The sequence below is a fragment of the Thalassophryne amazonica genome, chromosome 13, assembly GCF_902500255.1.
Source record: "Thalassophryne amazonica chromosome 13, fThaAma1.1, whole genome shotgun sequence".
Classification (NCBI taxonomy): domain Eukaryota; kingdom Metazoa; phylum Chordata; class Actinopteri; order Batrachoidiformes; family Batrachoididae; genus Thalassophryne; species Thalassophryne amazonica.
The window spans coordinates 21,532,815-21,545,407 of NC_047115.1; the positions used below are offsets into that span (position 1 = coordinate 21,532,815).

A 12,593-nucleotide genomic window follows, 5' to 3' on the forward strand; every position below is an offset into this window, starting at 1 on the left:
ATATATATATGTATATATATATATATATATATATATATGGGCTGGGCAAGTTAGCGCGTTATCGCGTCAAGGCATTAATAATTAACGCCAACAATTTTATTTTAGTGCACGTTAACGCAGTTTTTGTTTTGTTTTTTGGTTCTTTTTTGCAAGTCTGTCGCTGCCTGCTGCCATGAAATGAAGGGCACGGAACTTTTACATGTCCATTTTAATTTTAAAGTGCTTCCAGACGGTGTAGTCGACAGAACCGTAGCTGCTAAAGTTCTCCTGCAGTGTGCCCCGCACCAAGCACTGGGGGAAAGTTCTCTGCAGCCGCTAAAGTTCTTGCAGCAAACCGCGAAATGTGTGCTGGGGGAGAGGGGAGAGTGGCCCTGCTCTCCCCTATCCCCCAATAGCTTCCCCCAGAAGATTTTTAAATTTATAACCCTCTGAACCACTATTGCCTGCATTTTGAGCACCAAACTGTGTGAAGGAAAGCCATAGTTTTTTTTTTTATTTATCTTTGTGACAGCCTTACTTTAAAGCCAAAAGAAACAAGGCATCAGGCAAAAACACAGAATAGTGTATATGTGTGTCAGGAACATCAGAAGTGCTAATTTATACCCAGCAGTTTATTCAAGAACATCCTTATGTTTTTTCCCCTTACATTAAATAACTTATAATTAAAATTGTTTTAAGAAAAAACAGGTGAGATGATTTCTTGATTAACATGGACAAAAGTATTGTGTACATTTTTAAGTCTGGTAGATTCATTAATTCATATCTGCATTTCATCCAGGAAAAAAGACATCATAAATAAATATAAATATTTATTATAAACACATAATGTAACAATTACTGCAGTGTGTTTGTTCATTATGAATTCAACAGTAAATCATGCCATCACTGACTATGTGATTGCTTTTAATGTTGTAATCAGGACAGAGTAATTACTAAAATATGAATTTCACTATTGTAGTGGTTGTGAATGTTTTAAAATTATGCACAATAGGAGTGGGGCTTCTTCTACCTGTGCAAATGTCTTTTTGACTGAACTTTGACTTCACAGACATGTTTAATGATTCATTCATTTAATGTTAAAATAAGGAAAAGGTTTTCTCAAATAATAAAATAGTTACTGTTTAAAGAGCCTTTGTTTTATTTATAAGCATAGCAGCAGGTTTGCAGAGACAACAGGTGAGTTGGACTCTTAGCGCATTTAACCAGATGAAAGTCTCCTCTGCAGCTTCAACCTCAAATTGATGGCGTTTTTGGAAACACTTTCCTCAACTTTTGAAATGCAGAGATGTTCTCTTCTTCTGTCTGGACTTAGCAGGGGTGGTGGCCAAGTGGTTAATGCGCTTGGTTTCAGTTCAGAAGGTTCTGGGTTCAAATCCCACCCCTGCCACATTTCTCCATGTAATGTGGAGTTGCGTCAGGAAGGGCATCCGGCGTAAAACTTGTGCCAATTCAACATGCAGATCCACCTTGGATTTGCTGTGGCAACCCCGTGTGCAAACAAGGGAGCAGCCGAAGGGACTTACTATTTAGACTAACAAAGAAGGCCCTTTATAAGTGCATAATGCAAAAGCCTCGGGGGGACCTAAGCAGCCTGAACCCCCGGCTTTTTAAGGTGATTTTTCCATCCCATTACGCTGAGAAAAAATCCTGCTGACAACCCTGTTAACTGCAACTGCATGAACAAAATGCTGCTGTTTAGTGTTTGCAGAACAAACGTTATGGCACTTGTACATTTATCTAAAAGGATACTCTTATAAGCAGCAGGTGTACGATCTTCTACAAGTTTTACACCAGATTATATTCTTGACAAACTCCACATGTAAAAAAGAGATAATGTGGAATTTTATGAAAAATCTCATGAAAAGTTCATCAAAATGTTGCAAAATGCCCTCTCTTGCGATGTTAAAGACAGTGAGAAAAAAAAATCCTGGATCCGCACTTTAATTGAATCTGTTCCACAAGCGGACGGATTGTTTTTAGGCCCATACTCAACTCTTTCAAGAAGTTTAAATAAAATTAGTTATAACACTTATTGCATGATCTTGTTAACATTTATCTCTAATAATTTCAGCGATATGTGCAAAGTCTTGGTGGCGGTGTGTGTGCTCTCTGAGCCCGCTCTAGTTATTGTGGCATTATTTCTTGCCTAAGTAAACCAAGTGGACTCTCACCTACAATCCTCTCGTCTCCTTTGTGAGCGTCCACGTGTTTAGCTGATGGCTCAGTGGATGAAGTGATGCCATCTGCTGCCTTGCTCTGCCCCGACCGTGGGGTGCTAGTGCTCGTGGGCTTCAGCATTTTTATGGAGGTCTTAGTTGGAGATTTACTTGCAGTTGTGGCAGTTGTTATTTCACCGCTGAATGGCTTCTTGCTGAATTGGAGGCCACTGGTGAACTTTTCATGCTAGAAGGGGATAAAGGGAGAAAGAAGAAAGAGAGAGTGCGATGAGACAGCAGTGTGTCATGTCTGCCATTTAACATTGTGCACTGATCTGAGATCTGGTACAACGTGTATGTTTGTGAGTTACCTTGAGAGCCTCCTCAGGCACAGTGAGTTCTCCTCTAATCACTGTGAATAGGTTGGTATGTAAGAATGAAGGGTTAAGGCAACACTGCCAATGACAGCGCAGCTGTCGTGAACATGCACAACCACACGCGCAGAAGCAATACTTGCTTTCAGCACACACAAATCAGTGATGCACAAACAAAGAAAATGTCCAAGATCAATATCCAGCTATAGTCTAAATCACTGATTCACAAACTTTGGGTCACAAGATGTGATTAAAAATAAATGAAATGAAACTGTCTTTGATTTTCACTTTTGTAATCACTTTTAAAATTACCCCAAATTATTTATGCCTATTTTTACAGTGATGAAAGCGGGCCATGGAGAAAAAAAAAAAAAAAAAAAAAAAAAAAAAACTGAAAGTTTTTGGCAAAGGCTAAAGGCCCAAAGCCACTGATGGGCATTCTGGAGCATTTTCAGGTCTATTTACCCACCAAAAAAAATCTCCAAATAATTCAATTTTTTGTTGGGTCAGGTCAATTTTTCCACCCCAGAGAAGAGTCTTTTCACACAGCAAGTTGTGTGAAAAGACTATTTTCCCAAACTGACAAAACTATAATCCACAGTCTGTCACATGGATTAGATAAGACTTGATAAGACCACATATTCACACTGGACTGCTAATGTTCCCTCTCTACATTTATCCAAACATTTGACATCAGCAATTTGTGCTTTTATAACAACTGATAGTGTCTTAAAATAAACCAAAATAAAAATTTGATACTTGTAAAGGTGCATCTACTGTTCATTAAGTCACCAATATAACTTTTAGTTCTCAGGGATACTGATTTGGGTTTATTCACTTCTATAAATGGGAAACACTACTGGGCAGCGCAGTCTCGTTTGAGGGCGGGTGCTAAAGGGGTAAAATATGATGCATATGAGGTAATTTCCCTACTTCCCAGGACAGAAACACAGAAGAGGTTTTGGGCAAATTACACGCAAAACAAAGTGAAAATGTAAAGAAAAGTGATAATGCGGTGGAAAGTAGACATGTACTGCGATTTGTTCATGACCCAGTGCTCAAACGTGTCGAGGCGATTGTGCAATCGAGAGAACGCAACTACTCTGGTTAACTGTGTAGGCTAACACTTACCGACATGAGATCTCCCATCTGCCTCGTCTTCCCTTCTCCACTAGGAAAAAAACTGCACTTTTCTGCGACTGCTTCGGTGATTGCAGCCGAAAACAAAACAGTACACCATTTTGCCATGTGAAGTTATGCTGTGTATATACGAGGGCTGTCCGTAAAGTATAGGTCCTTTTTATTTTTTTCAAAAACTATATGGATTTCATTCATATGTTTTTACGTCAGACATGCTTGAACCCTCGTGCGCATGCGTGAGTTTTTCCACGCCTGTCGGTGACGTCATTCGCCTGTGAGCACTCCTTGTGGGAGGAGTCGTCCAGCCCCTCGTCGGAATTCCTTTGTCTGAGAAGTTGCTGAGAGACTGGCGCTTTGTTTGATCAAAATTTTTTTTAAACCTGTGAGACACATCGAAGTGGACATGGTTCAAAAAATTAAGCTGGTTTTCAGTGAAAATTTTAACAGCTGATGAGAGATTTTGAGGTGATTCTGTCGCTTTAAGGACTTTTCACGGTGCGAGACGTTGCGCAGCGCTCTCAGGCAGCGTCATCAGCCTGTTTCAAGCTTAAAACCTCCACATTTCAGGCTCTATTGATCCAGGACATCGTGAGAGAACAGAGACGTTTCAGAAGAAGTCGGTTTCAGCATTTTATCCGGATATTCCACTGTTAAAGGAGATTTTTTCAATGAAAGACGTGCGGACGGGTCCGCGCGTCGGGACGCAGCCGACGCGGCGCGGCGGCACAGGAAAAACAGCTCTGCTGGAAGCCTTAAGGACAAGTTGGAACATCTCCAGCTGACAATTTCTCATATACTCACAAGGAGTGCTCACAGGCGAATGACGTCACCGACAGGCGTGGAAAAACTCACGCATGCGCACAAGGGTTCAAGCATGTCTGACATAAAAACATATGAATGAAATCCATATAGTTTTTGAAAAAAATAAAAAGGACCTATACTTTACGGACAGACCTCGTATTGCGCAACGGGAGCAGCTGTCCCCATAAGTGGTCAAATCCCACGATATCACGCAGCGTTCAAATGCGGTGCCCTATAACTCGAATTTTTCCATCCAATGCTGACATCAGCATTTCTGGGATACTCTCAACTTAAGGGTTGTGCAAAACGATGCACAAACGTTTTTCACATCAATATCTGACTTCTATGAGTATATTAATATTTATCATATTTGAATTCACATTAATACTTTACACTGTTAGATAATATCTGTGCTAATTCTTTGTTTTAGCAATTAAGTATTTATGTTATTTGTTTGGAAGTTCTGAGAAATATGTTAAGTTTTACTCTATCATCTGTCCAAGTTTAAGACACAGGGAGAGCTCCCCCTGTTGGTGAGAGCCATTAACAGGGAGCGCTCCCCCTGTTGGTGAGAGCCAGTAACATTAGAAATGTGAGACTAAACCACACCTATGTTAACACCCACAAGGTATAAAAAGTCTTGTATGACTCATTTTAGGGGCCTTTCACAAGATGGACACTGTCTGTGAGGGTCCCAGGGCTGGTTTCTAACGTGACCTTGAATAAACTCAAAATGAGGAATACAATGGTTTGGTTTTTGGTAAGGGGCAGAATTTTACATAAAAAGAACCAGCTAGAAATAACAACACCCATGTAACAGAAGAAACCATTAAATGCAGATTTAGCAGGTTAACATATCACGTATGCATGGAGACAGTTTGAAGTAAATTAATCCCAAAGACAGAATTTGATTTGGTGAAATAACTTGACTAACGCCAACTGACAACGAATTTCATCAAAAACATGATATAGTAAGATCACAGGCAGTGTTAATGCTTCCGTATAAATGATGATTCAAAAAAGTCGGGGCAGCGTTTTGGTCCTTTTGGTCGAAATCACAACAAACAGTTGCCCCAAGGCGCTTTATATTGTAAGGCAAAGCCATACAATAATTACGGAAAAACCCCAACGGTCAAAACGACCCCCTGTGAGCAAGCACTTGGCGACATTTATTCATGATGAACTTTAGTCTCCCGCAGCAGAACAACATTTCACCCATTTCCTTTGTAGCTTCAACACAACGCAGAGTTCACAGTAAAATCTGTAACAGCATCTCTCATTCGCTGCGCAGTTAGATTGATCTAGTTAACTAGATAACGATTTGATTCACAGTGTAATCTTCACGTGCCTTAACTAAAGCACTCCCTCTGCTGAATCACCTCTAAATTATTTACACATTATTCACTTTGTGTGTTTTTAGGAATCCGCTAGTTTAGCGCAGCTACTAGCTCTTAGCCGGTTTAGCATGGCGGCTTCTCCTGTCTCTCCCGCACTTTTCTGCTCTGGGTGTGAAATGTTTAGTTATTCCTCGGCCTCCTTTAGCAGTAATGGTACTTGTAATAAGTGTAGCTTATTCGTAGCTTTGGAGGCCAGGCTGGGCGAAATGGAGACTCGGCTCCGCACCGTGGAAAATTCTACAGCTAGCCAGGCCCCTGTAGTCGGTGCAGACCAAGGTAGCTTAGCCGCCGTTAGTTTCCCTCTGGCAGATCCCGAGCAGCCGGGAAAGCAGGCCGACTGGGTGACTGTGACGAGGAAGCGTAGTCCTAAACAGAAGCCCCGTGTACACCGCCAACCCGTTCACATTTCTAACCGTTTTTCCCCACTCAGCGACACACCCGCTGAGGATCAAACTCTGGTTATTGGCGACTCTGTTTTGAGAAATGTGAAGTTAGCGACACCAGCAACCATAGTCAATTGTCTTCCGGGGGCCAGAGCAGGCGACATTGAAGGAAATTTGAAACTGCCGGCTAAGGCTAAGCGTAAATTTGGTAAGATTGTAATTCACGTCAGCAGTAATGACACCCGGTTACGCCAATCGGAGGTCACTAAAATTAACATTGAATCGGTGTGTAACTTTGCAAAAACAATGTCGGACTCTGTAGTTTTCTCTGGGCCCCTCCCCAATCGGACCGGGAGTGACATGTTTAGCCGCATGTTCTCCCTGAATTGCTGGCTGTCTGAGTGGTGTCCAAAAAATGAGGTGGGCTTCATAGATAATTGGCAAAGCTTCTGGGGAAAACCTGGTCTTGTTAGGAGAGACAGCATCCATCCCACTTTGGATGGAGCAGCTCTCATTTCTAGAAATCTGGCCAATTTTCTTAAATCTTCCAAACCGTGACTATCCAGGGTTGGGACCAGGAAGCAGAGTTGTAGTCTTACACACCTCTCTGCAGCTTCTCTCCCCCTGCCATCCCCTCATTACCCCATCCCCGTAGAGACGGTGCCTGCTCCCAGACCACCAATAACCAGCAAAAATCTATTTAAGCATAAAAATTCAAAAAGAAAAAATAATATAGCACCTTCAACTGCATCACAGACTAAAACAGTTAAATGTGGTCTATTAAACATTAGGTCTCTCTCTTCTAAGTCCCTGTTAGTAAATGATATAATAATTGATCAACATATTGATTTATTCTGCCTTACAGAAACCTGGTTACAGCAGGATGAATATGTTAGTTTAAATGAGTCAACACCCCCGAGTCACACTAACTGCCAGAATGCTCGTAGCACGGGCCGAGGCGGAGGATTAGCAGCAATCTTCCATTCCAGCTTATTAATTAATCAAAAACCCAGACAGAGCTTTAATTCATTTGAAAGCTTGACTCTTAGTCTTGTCCATCCAAATTGGAAGTCCCAAAAACCAGTTTTATTTGTTATTATCTTATTTGTTATTATGTTATTAAAAGATCTTCACTTAGCCTGGAAAAAGAGTCTGTTGCTCTATAAAAAAAGCCCTCCGTAAAGCTAGGACATCTTTCTACTCATCACTAATTGAAGAAAATAAGAACAACCCAGGTTTCTTTTCAGCACTGTAGCCAGGCTGACAAAGAGTCAGAGCTCTATTGTGCTGAGTATTCCATTAACTTTAACTAGTAATGACTTCATGACTTTCTTTGCTAACAAAATTTTAACTATTAGAGAAAAAATTACTCATAACCATCCCAAAGACGTATCGTTATCTTTGGCTGCTTTCAGTGATGCCTGTATTTGGTTAGACTCTTTCTCTCCGATTGTTCTGTCTGAGTTATTTTCATTAGTTACTTCATCCAAACCATCAACATGTTTATTAGACCCCATTCCTACCAGGCTGCTCAAGGAAGCCCTACCATTATTTAATGCTTCGATCTTAAATATGATCAATCTATCTTTGTTAGTTGGCTATGTACCACAGGCTTTTAAGGTGGCAGTAATTAAACCATTACTTAAAAAGCCATCACTTGACCCAGCTATCTTAGCTAATTATAGGCCAATCTCCAACCTTCCTTTTCTCTCAAAAATTCTTGAAAGGGTAGTTGTAAAACAGCTAACTGATCATCTGCAGAGGAATGGTCTATTTGAAGAGTTTCAGTCAGGTTTTAGAATTCATCATAGTACAGAAACAGCATTAGTGAAGGTTACAAATGATCTTCTTATGGCCTCGGACAGTGGACTCATCTCTGTGCTTGTTCTGTTAGACCTCAGTGCTGCTTTTGATACTGTTGACCATAAAATTTTATTACAGAGATTAGAGCATGCCATAGGTATTAAAGGCACTGCGCTGCGGTGGTTTGAATCATATTTGTCTAATAGATTACAATTTGTTCATGTAAATGGGGAATCTTCTTCACAGACTAAAGTTAATTATGGAGTTCCACAAGGTTCTGTGCTAGGACCAATTTTATTCACTTTATACATGCTTCCCTTAGGCAGTATTATTAGACGGTATTGCTTAAATTTTCATTGTTACGCAGATGATACCCAGCTTTATCTATCCATGAAGCCAGAGGACACACACCAATTAGCTAAACTGCAAGATTGTCTTACAGACATAAAGACATGGATGACCTCTAATTTCCTGCTTTTAAACTCAGATAAAACTGAAGTTATTGTACTTGGCCCCACAAATCTTAGAAACATGGTGTCTAACCAGATCCTTACTGTGGATGGCATTACCCTGACCTCTAGTAATACTGTGAGAAATCTTGGAGTCATTTTTGATCAGGATATGTCATTCAAAGCGCATATTAAACAAATATGTAGGACTGCTTTTTTGCATTTACGCAATATCTCTAAAATCAGAAAGGTCTTGTCTCAGAGTGATGCTGAAAAACTAATTCATGCATTTATTTCCTCTAGGCTGGACTATTGTAATTCATTATTATCAGGTTGTCCTAAAAGTTCCCTAAAAAGCCTTCAGTTAATTCAAAATGCTGCAGCTAGAGTACTGACGGGGACTAGAAGGAGAGAGCATATCTCACCCATATTGGCCTCTCTTCATTGGCTTCCTGTTAATTCTAGAATAGAATTTAAAATTCTTCTTCTTACTTATAAGGTTTTGAATAGTCAGGTCCCATCTTATCTTAGGGACCTCGTAGTGCCATATCACCCCAATGGAGCGCTTCGCTCTCAGACTGCAGGCTTACTTGTGGTTCCTGGGGTTTGTAAGAGTAGAATGGGAGGCAGAGCCTTCAGCTTTCAGGCTCCTCTCCTGTGGAACCAGCTCCCAATTCAGATCAGGGAGACAGACACCCTCTCTACTTTTAAGATTAGGCTTAAAACTTTCCTTTTTGCTAAAGCTTATAGTTAGGGCTGGATCAGGTGACCCTGAACCATCCCTTAGTTATGCTGCTATAGACGTAGACTGCTGGGGGGTTCCCATGATGCACTGTTTCTTTCTCTTTTTGCTCTGTATGCACCACTCTGCATTTAATCATTAGTGATCGATCTCTGCTCCCCTCCACAGCATGTCTTTTTCCTGGTTCTCTCCCTCAGCCCCAACCAGTCCCAGCAGAAGACTGCCCCTCCCTGAGCCTGGTTCTGCTGGAGGTTTCTTCCTGTTAAAAGGGAGTTTTCCTTCCCACTGTAGCCAAGTGCTTGCTCACAGGGGGTCGTTTTGACCGTTGGGGTTTTACATAATTATTGTATGGCCTTGCCTTACAATATAAAGCGCCTTGGGGCAACTGTTTGTTGTGATTTGGCGCTATATAAAAAAATTGATTGATTGATTGAAATTGGAAGTCCCAAAAACCAGTTTTATTTGTTGTTATCTATCGTCCTGCTGGTCGTTACTGTGAGTTTCTCTGTGAATTTTCAGAACTTTTGTCTGACTTAGTGCTTAGCTCAGATAAGATAATTATAGTGGGCGATTTTAACATCCACATAGATGCTGAGAATGACAGCCTCAACACTGCATTTAATCTATTATTAGACTCAATTGGCTTTGCTCAAAATGTAAATGAGTCCACCCACCACTTTAATCATATCCTAGATCTTGTTCTGACTTATGGTATGGAAATTGAAGACTTAACAGTATTCCCTGAAAACTCCCTTCTGTCTGATCATTTCTTAATAACATTTACATTTACTCTGATGGACTACCCAGCAGTGGGAAATAAGTTTCATTACACTAGAAGTCTTTCAGAAAGCGCTGTAACTAGGTTTAAGGATATGATTCCTTCTTTATGTTCTCTAATGCCATATACCAACACAGTGCAGAGTAGCTACCAAAACTCTGTAAGTGAGATAGAGTACCTCGTCAATAGTTTTACATCCTCATTGAAGACAACTTTGGATGCTGTAGCTCCTCTGAAAAAGAGAGCTTTAAATCAGAAGTGCCTGACTCCGTGGTATAACTCACAAACTCGCAGCTTAAAGCAGATAACCCGTAAGTTGGAGAGGAAATGGCGTCTCACTAATTTAGAAGATCTTCACTTAGCCTGGAAAAAGAGTCTGTTGCTCAGACAGTGGACTCATCTCTGTGCTTGTTCTGTTAGACCTCAGTGCTGCTTTTGATACTGTTGACCATAAAATTTTATTACAGAGATTAGAGCATGCCATAGGTATTAAAGGCACTGCGCTGCGGTGGTTTGAATCATATTTATCTAATAGATTACAATTTGTTCATGTAAATGGGGAATCTTCTTCACAGACTAAGGTTAATTATGGAGTTCCACAAGGTTCTGTGCTAGGACCAATTTTATTCACTTTATACATGCTTCCCTTAGGCAGTATTATTAGACGGCATTGCTTAAATTTTCATTGTTACGCAGATGATACCCAGCTTTATCTATCCATGAAGCCAGAGGACACACACCAATTAGCTAAACTGCAGGACTGTCTTACAGACATAAGGACATGGATGACCTCTAATTTCCTGCTTTTAAACTCAGATAAAACTGAAGTTATTGTACTTGGCCCCACAAATCTTAGAAACATGGTGTCTAACCAGATCCTTACTCTGGATGGCATTACCCTGACCTCTAGTAATACTGTGAGAAATCTTGGAGTCATTTTTGATCAGGATATGTCATTCAAAGCGCATATTAAACAAATATGTAAGACTGCTTTTTTGCATTTACGCAATATCTCTAAAATTAGAAAGGTCTTGTCTCAGAGTGATGCTGAAAAACTAATTCATGCATTTATTTCCTCTAGGCTGGACTATTGTAATTCATTATTATCAGGTTGTCCTAAAAGTTCCCTGAAAAGCCTTCAGTTAATTCAAAATGCTGCAGCTAGAGTACTGACGGGGACTAGAAGGAGAGAGCATATCTCACCCATATTGGCCTCTCTTCATTGGCTTCCTGTTAATTCTAGAATAGAATTTAAAATTCTTCTTCTTACTTATAAGGTTTTGAATAGTCAGGTCCCATCTTATCTTAGGGACCTCGTAGTGCCATATCACCCCAATGGAGCGCTTCGCTCTCAGACTGCAGGCTTACTTGTGGTTCCTGGGGTTTGTAAGAGTAGAATGGGAGGCAGAGCCTTCAGCTTTCAGGCTCCTCTCCTGTGGAACCAGCTCCCAATTCAGATCAGGGAGACAGACACCCTCTCTACTTTTAAGATTAGGCTTAAAACTTTCCTTTTTGCTAAAGCTTATAGTTAGGGCTGGATCAGGTGACCCTGAACCATCCCTTAGTTATGCTGCTATAGACGTAGACTGCTGGGGGGTTCCCATGATGCACTGTTTCTTTCTCTTTTTGCTCTGTATGCACCACTCTGCATTTAATCATTAGTGATCGATCTCTGCTCCCCTCCACAGCATGTCTTTTTCCTGGTTCTCTCCCTCAGCCCCAACCAGTCCCAGCAGAAGACTGCCCCTCCCTGAGCCTGGTTCTGCTGGAGGTTTCTTCCTGTTAAAAGGGAGTTTTTCCTTCCCACTGTAGCCAAGTGCTTGCTCACAGGGGGTCGTTTTGACCGTTGGGGTTTTACATAATTATTGTATGGCCTTGCCTTACAATATAAAGCGCCTTGGGGCAACTGTTTGTTGTGATTTGGCGCTATATAAAAAAATTGATTGATTGATTGAAATTGGAAGTCCCAAAAACCAGTTTTATTTGTTGTTATCTATCGTCCTGCTGGTCGTTACTGTGAGTTTCTCTGTGAATTTTCAGAACTTTTGTCTGACTTAGTGCTTAGCTCAGATAAGATAATTATAGTGGGCGATTTTAACATCCACATAGATGCCGAGAATGACAGCCTCAACACTGCATTTAATCTATTATTAGACTCAATTGGCTTTGCTCAAAATGTAAATGAGTCCACCCACCACTTTAATCATATCCTAGATCTTGTTCTGACTTATGGTATGGAAATTGAAGACTTAACAGTATTCCCTGAAAACTCCCTTCTGTCTGATCATTTCTTAATAACATTTACATTTACTCTGATGGACTACCCAGCAGTGGGAAATAAGTTTCATTACACTAGAAGTCTTTCAGAAAGCGCTGTAACTAGGTTTAAGGATATGATTCCTTCTTTATGTTCTCTAATGCCATATACCAACACAGTGCAGAGTAGCTACCAAAACTCTGTAAGTGAGATAGAGTACCTCGTCAATAGTTTTACATCCTCATTGAAGACAACTTTGGATGCTGTAGCTCCTCTGAAAAAGAGAGCTTTAAATCAGAAGTGCCTGACTCCG

General features: G+C 40.7%; 1 protein-coding gene across 1 annotated transcript in view; it reads right to left on the reverse strand.

Moving 5' to 3' along the window:
* LOC117523241 (centrosomal protein of 170 kDa-like) overlaps positions 1-12,593 on the reverse strand; it is a 118,097-nt gene that overhangs the window by 48,251 nt on the left and 57,253 nt on the right. Inside the window, 2 exon segments of the mRNA XM_034184702.1 lie at positions 2,172-2,403; positions 2,528-2,586. Of these exon segments, the coding sequence (XP_034040593.1) occupies positions 2,172-2,403; positions 2,528-2,586 (291 nt within the window).